General features: G+C 39.2%; 2 protein-coding genes across 2 annotated transcripts in view; both read left to right on the top strand.

Annotated features, from left to right (window-relative positions):
• Positions 1 to 5,335, top strand: part of adamts9 (ADAM metallopeptidase with thrombospondin type 1 motif, 9) — a 49,420-nt gene extending 44,085 nt beyond the window's left edge. Inside the window, exons 37-40 of the mRNA XM_008409541.3 lie at positions 584 to 678; positions 1,925 to 2,029; positions 2,556 to 2,664; positions 2,837 to 5,335. Coding sequence (XP_008407763.1) covers positions 584 to 678; positions 1,925 to 2,029; positions 2,556 to 2,645 — 290 coding nt within the window. The 3' untranslated portion in view covers positions 2,646 to 2,664; positions 2,837 to 5,335. The remainder of the gene's footprint in view (positions 1 to 583; positions 679 to 1,924; positions 2,030 to 2,555; positions 2,665 to 2,836) is intronic.
• Positions 5,336 to 16,775: 11,440 nt separating this feature from the next.
• prickle2b (prickle homolog 2b) overlaps positions 16,776 to 17,603 on the top strand; it is a 105,104-nt gene continuing 104,276 nt past the window's right edge. The window contains exon 1 of the mRNA XM_008409547.3: positions 16,776 to 16,876. The gene's annotated coding sequence lies outside the window, so the exon portion shown is untranslated. The remainder of the gene's footprint in view (positions 16,877 to 17,603) is intronic.

Below are 17,603 nucleotides of genomic sequence, written 5' to 3'. Positions count from 1 at the left end.
TCACGAAAATCAGCCGATTAAGATCGTGGCCGATCGATCGGCACACCTAGATATTTCTAATATGTTGTCATATTAATTACAGCAAACAAATCTGTTCTAGAACAGCTTCATTTGAGAAAAGGAGCTAAAGTAGTGCACAATCATAAAGTGAAAATAAGCTAAGTTAGAGTTTTACAAAACAAAAATGTAATTTTTAGTAAGTAATTTGTTCTTTTTGGTATTTCTCTCCCAGTTTTGTGAAGTTGTGTCTGTCTTTTCACATTAATTTTCAAAACTTGTTGCATATTCTCAATTGCATTTGGCTCTGGACTTAACCTAAGCCATTCCATTGCTGTCGATGGCAATTTGTTGCATAAAAATTTTTCAGACTTTTATTCGTGAAAGATTTCAAAAAGCATGTTAACATTCACGATGAGTAAGAATGTTTTTGTCAAGACACTGCGAAATGTCACCAAATATTTCTGTACTCGTTAGCAGAGATGTTAACGGTTCATATCTGTGTGAAACGCATCCTTTCGAAACATTTTTTCTTATTCTCTTGGGTCCCAACAAGTTTAATTTTCTGCTTTTACTCGATGTTTAGCCACAGATTGGCGGTTTGCTTTCACTCGTGACGGCAAGAGTCCTGTCCCGTTTGCCACAGCCGGAGACTGCTACAGTCTGGCCAACTGTCCACAGGTGAGCATCATCTGCAAACACTAATCTCTACCCTGACACATTTTGTTCTTGTATTTATGCAGAACATGTCTTCAATGGCAAAAAAGACTAATCAAAACAGAGGACAAAAAGTGGGAAGTGCTAAATGGACCCGTTGTATTAAAGCTGCATGCTTCTGTAGCTGGAGTTTGTAAATTATTTCTACGCTCCTGTTTCAGTCGAAGGAGTCAAGGGAGCTGAGGATTTATGCTTCCTTTTTTTTTTGACATGACTTTTACATTCAGCAGGAGCTTTTATTCAAAGCAACATAAAGACAGTGAGGGATACTTTATCTCACACCTCCTGAACCAAGGAGACTTCATCCTTTTGTGAGATGAGGCAGGGGACTGAGGCTTTTGTGCTTAGATGAAACCTCCAATATTTCAACAGGAAAACAAACAAATCACAAAGCAACAGTCGGCCCTCTCGCATTTTCTCCCCGTTGCTCCTGCCTTTGCGTCTGTAGCATCTCCTTCAATTCGTCTTTGTTGCCTTACTCTTGACATTTTTCCTTGGCTGTTGAAAGCTTCGCTCAGCCGCGCCTGCATGTAAACATCTCTCCCGCCGGACACGATACGCAATGGCAAGAGATGGAGGAAGTGTCTGTTAGACCAGATGATATCACACAAGCAGCACAGCAACAAAAACAATGTGGAAAAACATGTCAAACATCAGCTTTTGCCAGTAGGGGTTCTTGCGTGTATGGCGCCCTGGGCATGCCCCATCCCACTGCCGCCCCTCTCACACAAACACCACTACTTTCTCCCCTTCATGAAATTTCCTGGTTGAACGTAGCTGGAGGCACCACTCAACCACTCATGGTGAGAGGGAAGAGGATGCCACAGAAAACTTTGCTCATTCAGCTTGGTACTCTGTGGTTAATGTTAGACTACGATTAAGTAAATTGTTTTTATTGATGTAATTCTTGTGCCACTCTACCCTGTAGCCTGATGCCGCCCTGGGCAACGTCCCCTTTGGCCAATGTCAAAAACCATCACTAGGTTTCACTGTAAAGATAAACAAAAATATAGTAAAGAATCAAAACTTTGCCCTTCAGTTGAAACTATAAGAACTTACCTGTTCTTATACATTTGGCCCTCCACCAGCTGTTTTCTGTCTCATTATTTTATCTCTCAAAATGCATATTTTTCTCATAATTGTTTCAAATTACTGCTTCATGCTTTCATTTTGACCTGTATCCACTCTCTATGTTGCTGTCTTGCTTTAGGGACAGTTCAGAATCAACTTGTCAGGAACAGGTTTCAAGGTGGCTGAGGAAATCACCTGGATCTCCCAGGGAAACTATGCGGTGACTCGTATCCAGAAATCGCAGGTACCTCATCGCGCACACGCACACACACGCACACACACGCACACGCACACACACACACACACACACACACACACACACACACACACACACACACACACACACACACACACATCCATCACATGCCAAACATGTAACCGTATTCGATTTCCTTAGATTCACCTTCATATCGGCTGATAAACCTCTGGTCGATCTTTTTTTGTTGTTGTTGATTTACTTTTTTAATTCTTGTATCTACGTCACTTGCCAAATACTAAATACAAATAATCTTTAGTATGGCCCTTTTTCGATTGGTCTCATTTAATGTTGAAATTTTCTAAGAAACCGAATGGTGGGTTTTCATTAGCTGTGAGCCATAATACTTAAAACTGGCCGAAATGAATGAGAAATACATCACTATGTTTTTTTTTGTTTTTTTTTTTTAATCTACGTAATATATTCTTATGGAATAATTGAAATAAATTAATCAATTTCAGCCCCACTGGTTTGTTTTGAGTGTCAGCTCTTGTCATTATTTCTGTGTCCACAGGATGGCAGCAGAGTGACGGGGTTCTGCGGAGGGTACTGTGGAAAATGTACGCCGTCCTCTGGTGACGCTCTGCCTGTCACAGTTGAATAGATCTGCAGCAACAAAACAGGTGGATTTTCAGTTATTACAGAAGATAAAACAAATATATCAATATTGTATTTCTGGTTACAAATAGATGCTGGCAGCAATTTATTTTGCTCATCTAACACGTTTTCTTGGACAGTTCTTAAAACGGCTGGATGTTAATCCTGATTGTGTGCTTTGCTTTTATTTACTTGCAGCACTGTGCATTCTTCTTCTGGTGCTCAATTTCCCTCCTCATCAATGGTGCTATGGCCAACGTGGAACTCAAACTCATCCGTCACCTCTTTGACTCATTGTGTGTGTATAGTGTAAATTATTCCACTGTAAGTACTGTAAATAGACCGATCAAATCTCTTATTTATTCTACTTGCCATTTATTTTTGTATTGTAAAATAATTTAAAGGTTTTGTTGTCAAAAGCTTGCGCTAAATATGCTAGTATTAATGCAGTTTATGTCAGATTTGCCTTCCACGTTTTATCACCAATGTTTTAACTTTGAAGTTACTATGCAGTGCAGCCATATATGTATACGTGTGTGAGTGTGTGTTTGTTTTCTCTCCAGTAAGTCCAATAATCACGTTCTGATTGTTTCCAAACCAAATATTCTCATGCAGTCTTCTTTTGAAAAACCAATTACTCCTCAAGCAGCAGCAGCAGCAGCATGCACAAGCATTATGTAGCGGCTGTTAGCTGCTGGACCTTTAAGAGGTTTTCCTGCAGTAAGTCGATTCTACTCTGTGCGCTTCTGCTTCCACTTACTGAGCCACTGAACTCCTTCGCGACCTCCGCGAAAATTGAGCGATCCCGCTCAATTTTCCTCGGATCTGCTGCGCTTGAGGCTGATCCGATCTGAAACCGGTTGTCTGAAGCCAACTGGACTGCGTGGGAATCCTTCCCTCGCTGCTAACTCTGGCTTTCATTCGCTCGGGCTGGAGAGAGGAGGAGGTTGGAGGTTCTTTGAGTAAGTGGAAATCGACGGGGTCATGTGCTGTAGAAATGTCTCTGCTGTGCAGCTGCGGAGCTCTGACAGTTTGGCTTCTACAGATTGTCGACGTCTGAGGGACAAAGTTACCCGGGTGGTAAAAAATATGAGATGTACCAGTGCTTTGCAGAAAAATTCAATTCACACTCCTTGGAACTTTTCATATTTGGCCAGGTTACAACCAGAACTCCTTGTATTTTATTGGGATTTTGAATGCAATGCTAACACAAAGAGTAAAGTGCATTATTATTATTTTTTTTTAAATAAAAGGATACAGAAAAGCCTTTTCGATAGCATGATGCTGCCACCATCATGTGTCACCATGGGATGGTGCGTTCAGGGTGTTAGCTTTATATCTTCTTCAAAATTGGCCATAACCTGAACTCCAGATGACCTGTATAATTTTATAAAGCGGCATCAAAATAAAAAAGGAGCTGAGTGATACTTTTATTTTGTGGTTGTAATTCAGTAAACTTCAAGGGTCTGAATGCTTTTTTCAGGGCTTTGTAATTCTCTAGTTGTGTAAAAAGACACATGACAGGATTCTGATAAAACAGAGTTCATAATGCCACGCATCAAAGGAAGCTAAAGTCCTCTGGTCCAGCATGCAGTAACCAGAAAAGAGCTGTTAGCCTTTAGTGCTTTTATTTTCCCAACACATGGGCATCTTCTCTCTATTTTCTTGGTAGAATAAGAGGAAAAAGACTTGACCTCAAGCCAAACAAGATTCCACAGATACTCTGGAGATGTAATGAAGATGTTGGGGTTGTTTGACCCGAGAGACATGTCAGTAAGCTAAATTCGCAGGCCCTGCAGTGTGAGTCTGTCCAAAGTGCTGCTCGTGCGTCCTGTACCTCACGTTCTTCTCTATATCCGAGTCTGTCCAAACTGCACATCGTCTTCTGGCCTTTTGATTTGTTTTATATAAAGAAATCAGGGTACTTTATACTTTCCGCAGTTTTTTTTTTAAATTTTTGTTCCTCTCTAGCCACTGTAAAAAAAAATTAAATAGAAAGTCCAGAAGGAAATGCGTGGATTATACATAAAATAAAAAGCCATTTTGTTACTGTTGTGGGCCGTTTTGTGTGTGTGTGTGTGGTGTGTGTGTGTGGTGCTATTTTGGTGCCTTATGTGCGCAGCCTTCAGCCAAAGGAAATTCACTAGTCTTAATCTACAACTTGGCAAGTATTTAAACACAGGGACGAAAGCAGACTGTGTCTTACTGAAGGTCATGACTGACAAATGCACTTCTGATTGTCAGAACGTCGTCCAATCAGGTTCTCAGGTGTCATAATGAAGGGATTATTTTATTTAAATGTGTCCTCTTTTCTTTTGTTTGTTAATTTCTTCTTGCATTTAACTCTTGTTTACCAGGTAACACAACACGTATAATTTCTTTTACTATTGTAAAATGCCTTTAAATGTATAATTTTTGGCTTTTATATGCAAGTATTTATTGTACCTATGTATGTGATTGTACATAAAACCGTGGCTATGAATGATTACAGACGAGCGTTGCCATAAAATGAACAATCTTGCAGTATTATTATTATTTTTTTTCTTCTGTTGTATGAATACAGTTATTTATATTTCAGCCCTTCTGGCATAAAAATGTATGAGCAGTATTTGCTTGTGCCATGTTAAAACAGTGATTTGTGTATGAAACGCAGACGGGGCGATGATTAGATTGTAATAAAAAATGCTTGACATGCGTCACGGTTGTCTGTCTGATCCGCTCACTAATGCATCATTTCCACAGCTGTCGGTCCTGTGCGGTAAAAAAAAAAGAAAAAAAAAGAAATATATCACGAGAAGACGACGGTCTGCTTAATGGTTGCACAGTAAAATTCCCCCTGCATAAAGCATCTGTGTAATTATGATTACGCAGTTTAAATCTTCTGAACAGTCTCGCTCATGGCTTGATAGATGGGTTATACAGAACTAATTTGGTTCTGTTATGGCAGTAAATTACCAGGTTAATGATTGTAAGGACATTTTTTTCCCCCCTCTGGAGAGACACTAGGTTGGTGGGACATAATGTCAACTGAGGACTGCGTGGTGGAGAAGTTGTTAGTCATGTTGCCCGGCTGCAAAAAGGTCGGCGGTTCGAATTCCACACAGGGATTTGAGTTTGCATGTTCTTGCTGGGCTTCCTCCCAAAGTCCAAAAACATGCATGTTAGGTTTACTAGTTTCTAATTGACATTAGGTGTGTTAGTGTGTGGTTCTGAGCCTTCCTGTTGCTCCTGGGTTAAATGTCATCCAGGCTCAGTTTATTTTAAACACACTTAGAGCATTAGGCTGGTCAGACTGACCATTTTCAGCATCACTTTTGTTCGTTCTCTCACCAGAGAAATTCATGATCAAAATCCATTTCCTCTTTCCTTCATGAGAGATTGCAGAATTCCTAAAGTAAGATCACTTTGCTGCTTATTACAGAATCTTACCAAACTTGTAACCCTTATATGTTTACACGTGTTATCCCCACAGAACCACAAAGATCATTATGTTTGTTTGAGATGCTGATTGATGGACCAACACAGAGTGACGTGTGATTGTGAAGTGGAAGGTAAATGAATCATGGATTTCAAGTGTGGCGTCCAGTTATACTCAGCCGCCCTATGAGCCAACCGTTTGTAGAAGCTGCTTTTGCTACAATGACGGCTACAAATCTGATGTCTCCACCAGCTTTGCACATCGAGATACTGAAATGTTTTCCCATTCTTTACAAAATAGCTAAAACTAAAGTCTGTTCTTTTTTTTGTTTTTTTGCAGCCTTTAGAATAGCGGTTCTCAACGTGGGCGGTACCGCCGCCCAGGGGGCGTTCAGAGGACGGCAGGGGGCGCTGGCGGACATTTTTACAAAAGGGGGGCGCTGGGATGCCTTTGGGGGGCGTTTGGTCGAAGGTAAACTTTACACATTAAATGCTCAACAATACCAGTTTAGACTTTGAGCAACTTGGTAAAACTGTATTGTGTAACATTAAATCATGCTTGGCTGCAACTGTATCGATGGCAGCTCTTCTTCTTCTATTCAGTGTTTGTTAGCTTCTGTTAGCTTCTTGGCGCAGCTCCGTTCTCCTGCTACTGGTAGATAAAATCACGATACCCTCACTGTGTATCCCTCTGAAAAATGAACCCATTTAAATAAAGAAATAAAGAAATCCCTCCATGGGTGATACCATAGAGAGCGTTCATTTTATAGCGTTAACACGGTGCTGTAAGTGGTCCGGTATGAAACGGGGATGATGGAACAACACAGCACTTTTAAATTTCAATAATCAGAATGCAGAAATTGTTTCCGTTGTTTTAAAAGGTTTATGTCAGTCTGCCTTTTCCCCATCGATACGCTTCCCGACCGCCCTGCACCTTAGGGGCTTTAAAAAAAAGACGTTCACATTGTGCAAAACTCTGAAACAGGAGAAGCGGGACATAAAACGGAGCGACGAACTAGATGTGAATTATGGCATAAAAACAAAGAATCCGACGCTAAACAGTGAAAAAATCAACACATGATGTGAAACATATCATGTGTTGATAAGGCGGCGCAGCAGGTGATGAGATTACTGATGGTGAGCGTCAATAAATGATAAAATAAATCTAGCAACAGGAAAGAAACTAAAGTGGACATAGCAATAAACCAAGAGAGGATAAAACTAATCAAATGAAACTAAATGGAAATGAATGAAGAACAAAATGCAAGAATAAACTAAGAAACTAAAGTAAATACAGAGGAATAAGCTGGTATGGCAAGACATTTCGAGCAATAATTAATACAGAGGACTGTATGGCAAGAATAAACAGACACTATTTCCACATAAAAGGTAAAATAATATTGTTGAAATGTCATGGGTTTGTTGAGACCACATCTAGTACTGAGAATAAATATATCTTGGACCATAACAGTAAAGAACTGATCACTTACTTATGTTTTTAATTAGATTTGATATATTTATTTCTTCAATATTATTTTTCATGTCAGTGTTAATCACATGAGGCTGATGACTCCATGACACTTTCAATTTGACTCATTAGGATTTGATTAAGAACCAGATTTGTTCTTTGTAATTTCTGTCCAGTAAAACTATCAATCTATAAATCAATAGACAGGTTTATATAAAGATATAATCCATGTTTCTGTCTCATATTTGTATGGCATTTAAAGGACCTGGAACTTTTGTTTTTCCACTGAAAGCTCTGGTTTGAACAATAAATGCCATGTGGGTGAAATTTTATGGATGATACTCTGATGTCCCATTCTCCTGAAGGCAGCACAGAGCTGCACCACCAGAAACTGACAAACACTGAAGAGAAGAAGAGCTATGATTAATGTAGTTACAGTTCTATCCATGTTTTAATGTTGCAGAGCTCAGTCGTTTTGCAAATAGTTCAAAGTTTAAACTGGCATGTTGAACATCTTTTATCTGGTCATTTTGTGGAATATTTAACAACTAGAAAATGGCACAAAATAAGAATATTTTTTCCACTCTGATTGGCTGCTGTTAGGCCTACCAATTTTAACTTGAATGTCCATTGCATTTTTTGTTGTTGACACCTGTGAAAATAATTTCTATTCCCATGACTTTTTTGTTCTCTGGGAAATTATTTTTGATGATAAATACAGAAACAAGCATAAAAATCAAAACATCTACAATAGTGATAGTAATATTAATGATAAAATAATGGTCAGTGCAAAGTAGCCTGCAAATTCTTTGGTGGGGGGCGGTGAGGGACCTGGATAAAGGCTAGGGGGGCGCTGGGCCGAAAAAGGTTGAGAAACACTGCTTTAGAAGGTTGTATTCCAGGATTACTCTGTATTTAGCTGCATCCAACTTCCTCTGGATTATATTCAGCTTCCTTTTTAAGGACCAGCATCATGCGCCCTGAAATTGTTTAGTTAATAATGTAATCCGAAGTCCTTCAGAGGATTTTTGGAGAACAGCTGCACTGTGATCATACTGAAAGCAATTATTTATTTTATTTAGGTGTTCCAGAGTAAATTGGGCTAAAAGAAAATGCATGCCACACTTCTCAGATTTCTTTTCGAAAAATATATTTTCCCATGTTTAAATATTACTTAACCATTTTTGTTTTGATATTTTTGTTTGTTCTGGAAGCTAAATCAGAACTGGCACACTTCTGCGGGTCTAAAGTTCACGGGTGAGATGCTTAAGATAATGCGAAACAGAATTTTAGAAATTATGGAGTCCTGGCCCATTTCACTGTGATAACACCCACTGCACGCATGCCGACATCCAAAAAAGGAGTTTTTTTCCCCCCAGCTCTTACCTAGTTTTTTTTTTTTTGTTGCTTCGCTCCCAGAAATAAGAGCTAGCTTGAAGGCTGTTTCTGATTTGTCGAGCCGTGTTTAAAGTCTTAATTTAGATTTACAGTAAGGAGGGGAGCTTTATAGCCCCGAGTCTCCAGCATTATCATCATCATTCCTCAAGGTAATCTGGGCTGACTTTGAACTGAGGCCAAACTAGTGCCACACACACAAACTAGTTGTTTCACTCTTAAAATCTACCTTGCAAGAAGGAGGATTTTAACTTTTATACCTGCTTGGGATGAACCTGAAAGGCTGTCAATCAGACCTAGAATTGGTTTAGAAAGTGGGCAGCCATCTTTAAAATTATTTTTATTTTGGTTTGATACAAAAACACCAGCACTGATGTTTGTTTTTTTTGTGTGTGTGTGTGAGTCGCTCCATGGGTAGAAACTCAACATAAACAAAAACTGGAGTTTTTTTCTTTCTCCTGTTCAGCATTAAGACATAAAGCATTTTTACACTATAATAAACAGAAATAAATCAAATAAAAATATAAAAGTGTTAAGATTCAAGACTGAGTCGAACTGAAGGCAAAATGTTGTAACGTCACACAGCCTCACAAAAGTACCGAATCCATACAACATACTGTGAAAACATTTCAGATGGTGAAAAACATATTTAAAAATATGGCACACGTTCATAATCGGTACCTTTTACCTTTACCTAAATAAAATATAGAGCGAGCAGTTAGCTTTCGTCCAATCTGCTCTGTGAAGGCCTCACAGGTTTGTGAGAGAATATTAGAAAACAAACGGCATCATATAGACCAGGGAACACAGCAAGCAGGTTTGTGTGTTCCCTGCATACATTACACTGAACAACAGTCAAAAAACAATGTCTGGGATTTTTCAACTGTTTGAGTCATTTTGATGAGCTGAATCCAAAAATCACATTGGTTTTGAACCAGTGGTTCACCATTAAAAAATGGTGTTAAAAATGTAATCAATTTAGTCAGAAGATCAGATATAAAAGCCTGACCTGGTTGAGAGGAATGGATGTCATTTTTGGATTCTGCGGTGCAAAATAGTTCTAATTCAGTTGAAAAAAAAAACAACAAAAGAAAAACACAGACAACTTCCAAAAAATGATTGCTTTGTAACTAGGGTTGCCACCTTTCAGAAATAAAAATAAGGGACGCTCCCCATAGCGCGTTGTCCTACTCTCATGGGGTGGGACGTCCGCTGCAGTGATAGGCATTATTTTATGGCGGTGTTTTATGTTTTTAAAAAGTGATCCATAGAGCAATCATTCATGCATAGAGGTCGGTTAGAGTACCCCAAAACTGTACTCCAATCAGAGTAGCGTACCTTAAACACGTTTAATTAAGCAAGTGTAAAAAGTATTTGGTAAACTACTCAGGTACTGAGTAACTGATCATAACACCTGATTTAATATTCAAAATGTATCCTCATACAGCCAAAAGTATAAAAGTTATGTGAACATTCTGGTATTTTAGTCAAAATATATCAGCATAATCTAATTTTAAATGTCATGTTTTCATGAACTGTTAAGAAGAAAATCATCACTTAACAGAAATAAAGAATATCAAATATCCATGTGTGTAATTAACCTACATGTTCAATTAGTGATAAAGTTCCTGAAATAAATGAACTTTTCAATAATATTCAAGTTTATTGAATAGTATCTGTATAGCCTACAATATTTAACAAGAATTTCACACGTCACTAATTTTCAAAGTACATATCGTTTGAAGATGGAATTTACAAGACATTGTTTCACTGAGTCCAGGCATGAAAGGAAATCAAACCCTAGTTTTATGGTAAGTTTTGGGTTTGAGTGTCACTTTATGCTGCAGTGGTAAAGAGTACCGTATTTTCCGCACTATAAGGCGCACCTAAAAACCTTCAATTTCATCAAAAGAAAACAGTGCGCCTTATAATCAGGTGCGCCTTATAAATGGACCAATATTGAACCACAACAGGTCTAGCAACCACCATAGACATAATATAAGAGTAGACCCCGCATTGGCTGCTCCGGTGCAGGAAATACGGCGGCCATCTTGGAGCGGTACTCCCTCCTACTTTGCTCAATCAAAACAGCAGAAGATGCCTCAGCACTGAGGGATATTGTTGTTCGGATCGATGGACTATTGATGTGAGGGCTCCACAGACAACATTTCACAAGTAAGATGGACATATTATTGTGTATATTCTGTGACTGGAATATTACTTTACTGTATTTATGTCCACTGGCGAGATACCAGCTAATATTAGCTACAGTGCTTGGTGTAATACATAAAAGATAATTGAGATTCCGTAAATCTAAAAAAAATAATTATTCTCTAACATTGACTTAGATTATCTGACACAAGAGCCTACATTAGAAATGAAACAATGTAACATACATTATAAAACTTATATTATAGACTATAATTTATGTGTAATTTTCTCACTCTGTCAAAAGTAAGATACATCCCAAATCTTCCGTTTTTGTTTTGAAGGTTTTATAAAGACACAATATGAGGAAGAAGTGGGAGATATCTGAAAAGAGAGACGGATTCACTGCAGCACGGATGAATGTTGGATCGGATTTTGGACTCAATCTCAGCTGCTGAATCACTCTGAAGCTAGAACTCGTCGGCTGGAAAACATAGATATATATCTATATAGTACAGACGTGGGCTGCACAGTGGCGCAGTTGGTAGAGCTGTTGCCTTGCAGCACGAAGGTTCTGGGTTCGATTCCCGGCATGTTCTCCCTGTGCATGCGTGGGTTTTCTCCGGGTACTCCGGTTTCCTCCCACAGTCCAAAAACATGACTGTTAGGTTAATTGGCCTTTCCAAATTGCCCCTAGGTGTGAGTGTGTGTGTGCATCGTTGTGTGTCCTGTGTGTCTCTGTGTTGCCCTGCGACAGACTGGCGACCTGTCCAGGGTGTACCCCGCCTCTCGCCCGGAACGTTAGCTGGAGATGGGCACCAGCAACCCACCCGACCCCACTGAGGGATGGATGGATAGTACAGACGTACGTACGTACGTACTTCCCACCACTGCTGATACGTCATTGTGCCTGCTAAACACATAAGCTGAGTGGAGTGGAGTACCGCTCCAAGATGGCCGCCCTAAATCTCGTCAGCGACAATAGGCGAGAGCAGTCCATGAGACATCTACTCTTATATTATGTCTAGTGGTGGGTGTACTTAAATACAATTTTTGTGTATCTGTACTTTACTTAAGTAGATTTAATAATGGATACTTTCTACTTTTACTCCACTACATTTTACAGTAAGTATCTGTACTTTCTACTTCACAACATTTCTACAAAAGTGTGTTACATCCAAGTCACATTGCTCTTTTTTTACGTTAAAATGTGAAGTTCAGGGACTTAAGGTGGCACCGTAAAATCCAAGCAGTAACGTCACTTACGTGTCTGTTGTCACCCATCGCCTCCACCTTTACTCGCACGCGGAGCTCCAAGACATGCCAGTGGTTTCCTCTGAGCGGGAGAAGATATCTGTATAATCGTCAGTAATATAATAGCGCTGCAAAAATCATAAGATATGGCGACATGTAAAATCAGCAGCGCTTCGCTTTCACAGACGGTGGGGACTTCGTCCACCTTTTAGCATCACTTGGAAGGAAAGCTTAAAGAAAGGTAAGCTCCGTGGACGTGATGCTAGCAAAGCTAGCTGTACAGAGACACATGTTGCATCTGCGATGAACAAAAGTCACTCATGCTCTGAATTATTGTGTGGAGGTGTTGACTGAGGCGTCGCATATATGGGACAACGCTGTGACCAAAGTCTGTATTGATATGACATTCAGGAATGATCCGATTCTTCTGGACGGATCTTTACTGATTAAATTTATTTCAGCTCTAAGTATTTAATATCTAGATGTTTTATGGGAATGTGGATCTTTCAGATCAATTTGAGAAGCAATTTTGATAGGTAAAACGTAATTTTTTTGCGTCATGTAGCGTGGGGTACTGGTCTTGACTTGGTCTTGGGTAGGTGGTCTTGACTACAACTCTCCTACTAGTTGGTTTTCTTTCAAAATAAAAGCCACTAGTGGCAAAAAAAAGTGAAGTTCATGCTATGTTAGGACAGGAGACAAGATGTTTAAATCCCTGAAATTATGATGCATAGAATCACATATCTAAGTCTAAACTATGTTGCAGAGAATAAACATAATAAAAACATACTTTATCTGTGGCATTGTTCATTAAAATGCCACATTTCTAATGTATTAAAATTAAATACAATCGGATAACTTAATGATATTGTATTAGGGATTAGGTAATGCATTCAGGAAGAACTTTTAATACTTAAGTATTTTTAAAAGCCAGTACTTTTTTACTTTTACTTAAGTACAAATGTTAATGTGGTAGTTTTACCTTACTTGAGTACATTTTTGTCTGTGTATTTGTACTTTTACTTAAGTAAATTATTTGAGTACTTTCTCCACCACTGATTATGTCTATGGCAACTACGGTAAGCAGCCACCGACTTAATTTTCGCCCGTAGAAGAAGAAGCACGCGGTGCATGCTGGAATAGTTGTCAGAACGCTGGTTTGTTAATAAAGTTTGACTGACCTATCTACCTATCGACCTGATAATCATGTCGTCTGCATGTCATTTAGCACCACGTTCTCCACGAACATGCTGTGCGCGAACGGAGAAGGGTGACCATCGTCCGGCCACGCCCCGGCCCAGTGGCTCTCCTCACCGACCCAAGTCGGACTGTTTTGTTGACATTCTTTATGTCAACAAAGTGGCTTTAGATATTCATCCGGGGTGCTTCGACTAGGGTTACCAAGGGATCAGCCCCTATACATTAAAGCCTGGGGCTCGGGGGAAAAGAGACAGAGACTGTGACAGCAGCGTGTCAGGTTGGTCTGTGTTACCCAGAAAGCAGTTGGGCACAATATTGCAACACCAACACTGTGAGGGAAACAATGACTGGGGCAGGTGGCAACCCTAACTGAAGCGTCTATTCTATGCGCCTTATAATGCGGTGCGCCTTATATATGAAGAAGTTTTAAAATAGGCCATTCATTGAGGGTGTGCCTTATAGTGCGGAAAATACAGTAAACAGAAGATCTCACAAAGGGGCGATTAATTAACACACAGTAAAGAGGCTGAGATGGGGGGTGTTAGAGAATGAGAAAAGGTAAAAAAAATAAATAAATAAGGTGAGATTAAACATAAAATTCTTTGGCTGATGATCTGCTTGGTGAATCATCCTTGTCACAGAGTTCAAATGTAAAATAATAATGGTTATAATAATAATAATAATAAAATAATAATAATAATGTAATTATTAGATGTTAAATGTTTTCCTTATGAACAGAGCAAGCAATTAAGGCAAGGCATGATAAGTCTGAGTGAGGATCCTCCTCACTCAGTTCAAAACAGATCAAGCAGATGACTTAGAGCCAGTTTCTAAATGTGACTGATGTGTGTCGAACTTCTGGAAAAATACTGACTCTGTCTATATACCTATCAAAAACACTTGTAGTAATTTATTTGTTTATGGATATTCTCATAGGTTAAATCTTTGATTTCTACACGTATGTATGAGTTGGAAAACAGGACAAATACAAAACTTAAATTTATGCACATTTATTGACTTACATTCACAAATTTAGATGTCTACAAATTTTTAATTGATAGTAGTCTTACATCATACATAACTCAATGTGTTTCCATAGCAACTACATGGTTGTTTGACATCATGTCATTGATGTTCTCATCGATGATGTCATAAAGGTTCAAAAGATTATGATCATCATTTGGAATACAAGAATCCTCAGTTTGCTTTTAAACTTTGTTGGAGGTAGAACACTTCGAGAGAGACAATTTCAAAGATTGATTTTAGAAAGTATTTCCAGTGGAGTAAAAATTATTATTAGGATAGGTTGGGGTCTCGGCTATCTTGTGACGAAGGAAGTTGAAAAACTCCTGGGATACAGGACTAAGGATGAAGGAATTCCAGACGAGAGCCCTTCTGATGAAAGTTAAAGTAATTTTGTTTTGAGGATGTCGCCGAAGAAAACTTAAAACACAGAGATGATTCGGTACAAGACGAAGGACTTATAGTGGAAAGCAAAGAGGACAATAGATGGAAATACTTTTGTTTCGAGGAGATTATGCCGGAAGACATGGAAGCTTCCTCTGAAGTTGAGGAAATAACCATCGAGGAGGATTTGATGTCTGAGAACACAGTTGATTTGGAAAGTGTTACTAAAATCAAAACAGAGCTGCACTTGGAAGCTTGTGCTGGGGATAACGAAGTAAACACTGAAAACACTTTTGAAGACCTTAATGCTTTTGAAAGTGTTGATGTTCCCCATGAACATGTGGACCTGGCTGTTCAAGCAAGCTGTGACAGCGAGGAAAGTCTGATGAATTTTGAAATAATCTTTATTGACTCTTCAACGGAGAAAGAATCTTCAGTTGATGAAAACTCTAAGGATGGAATTCAAAATTCCACAGACCGTTTTGAGACCCTGGACGCTACAAACGATGATGTTTCCTCTAAGGAAGGAGATGCTGGGACTGTTGAGTCACATTTTGACGAAATCTCAGAGTATTCTTCATCAGAAGAATGGTTTTCTGATGAAGAAAACTCAGACAATGACACTCAAAATGACCCTGACCATATTTACAGCATGGATGCTGAAGAACTGGATGCATCCTCTAAGGAGGAGGAAGTTCGTTCGGGAAGCTCAAATGCTGTAAATATGTGGGAACATTTTGGAGAAGTTTATGAGTTTTCTTCGTCAGAGGAATCTTCTTCTTCAGAAGAAAACTCTGAAAATGGAAATCAAAATGACAGATGATTTTGTCTACATGGATGTCAATCTTGACCCAGCTATGTACTTCTGCAAATTTTCCAACTAATTTTTCAATTGTTGGATGAATACCACCACGCAAAGCGTCATGAACTTGACGCTTTCCTGAGTGGCTCAGTTTCCTGAGGAGATTGCTGATCTTTTTGCAGAGACACCATTGTTTGCAAGGTTTTTCTTTGAAGCAATGCACCATCCAGGTAGAGACTTTCCTCCACATGAAGTCTTTGCAGTTCAGAATGAACTCCTTGAAACTCTGCAGATCAGGAATGTAAAACATCAGGAAAAGCCAGGAGTCCTGATGTTTTACATGTCACACTATCTGGCCCAGTATGACATCACCACAGACTATAAGCTGTACACAGCTGACTTGTGAACGATGTCAGAAGTGTTCACAAATTATTCATAGCCTTGGATCCTGTCATTCCTCTTCCAAAGGAACAAGGTGACACTACATGTTCTCTTCTAGGGAGATATTGGAATAGGATTTCAGAAAATTGTGGCACCTGCAAGTCCAACATAAAGAGTGATTCCTTTTTAAATGGTACTGATGTGATGACCCTGATACTGCCATGGCCAAACAGTCCAGACAATATCAGACATCCTGTGGTACCTGATATACTTCAAAGGCTGGGGCCTTTGAAGTCCCTGTAAAAACTGGAAGTCAGGTATACCATCTGTCCTCAGTCATTTGCTGGAAGCAGGCATCAACTTCTGACACCAGCAGCCTTTACACATATCTGATGTGTGGAGAGCTGGTGTTTAAGGCAGAAGATGAGAGGGTATTACTGGCAAATATCGGCTGTGGAGCTGACATTTGCAGCAATGGGTACATCTTCATCTATGAAAAGGCCACAGAAGGACAGGACGAATACAGTGTTGGGGTCAAAGTGACAACTGATCAACAACAAAGATAGTGGGTGGAATATGGCCCACACAGAATCATTGTCAAGGAGTTGTGGCCAGTCCGGATGCTTGTAATGGCGCAGACTGGACCGGAGGTGGGCGGCCGATTGGCCACATGGAACCATGAAGACGCAGAGATGGAGGCTGGGTGCACTGGCAGGAGAACATAGAGCAACCGGCAGATGGATCATCAGCACCGGCAGATGCAAAGGTAAGTGCTCAGGCACTGAGCAGCTCATCTATCTATCTGAATGTATTTATATTGTATGTATATGTATATTGTCATAATGTTTACTGATTATTTAATTCCCGGTCTTCCCCTTCTCTCATTACCTACTTTTTTTTTGTCAATTTACTACCAAATAAAAGCCACTTGAGCAATTAAAACCTTTTTTTTCAGAAACTACTAGCCATCAATAATCCCCAAATTCATTTTAAAAGACATTAAATGCCACTTGAATCTACAAAAACACCAGCACCATTTGCAGAATATAATCTACTTTTATTTCAAAATATCAAACAGCACTGACAGCAATATACAACAAAGATCATTCATTCATGGTACTTTGCACTGAAGGTGAAGTGTGCTTTGAAAGTTCATTGGAAGCGGCCATGGATGGTCTTGTGATCACTGATGGTGAAGTGTCTTTGGTGCTGCTCTTGTTTTTGCCAACATGATGGAGGAAGACTTACAGCCTTGAAGGAAAAACAGGAAATATAGCAGAAACATTAGGATAATAAATACATATTTTTGAAAAGAAGTGTGAACAAAACTAATCAAACTCACCTGTGTGTCACCATCATATTCATTCAAATTACTCTGCCCATCCGTTTTACAAGATAAAGCAAGATACAGCAATAATTACTAAAGAAATTAGTCAGCTTATTGAAAATTTTTGGACAGCATTAAAAGTCATGCCAACCTGTCCGAAGAAATG

This window comes from Poecilia reticulata, chromosome 5 (assembly GCF_904066995.2).
Source record: "Poecilia reticulata chromosome 5, P_reticulata-male-v2, whole genome shotgun sequence".
NCBI lineage: Eukaryota > Metazoa > Chordata > Actinopteri > Cyprinodontiformes > Poeciliidae > Poecilia > Poecilia reticulata.
The sequence above is the reverse complement of the archived record's forward strand: the minus strand, read 5'-3'. Positions and strand labels throughout refer to the sequence as shown.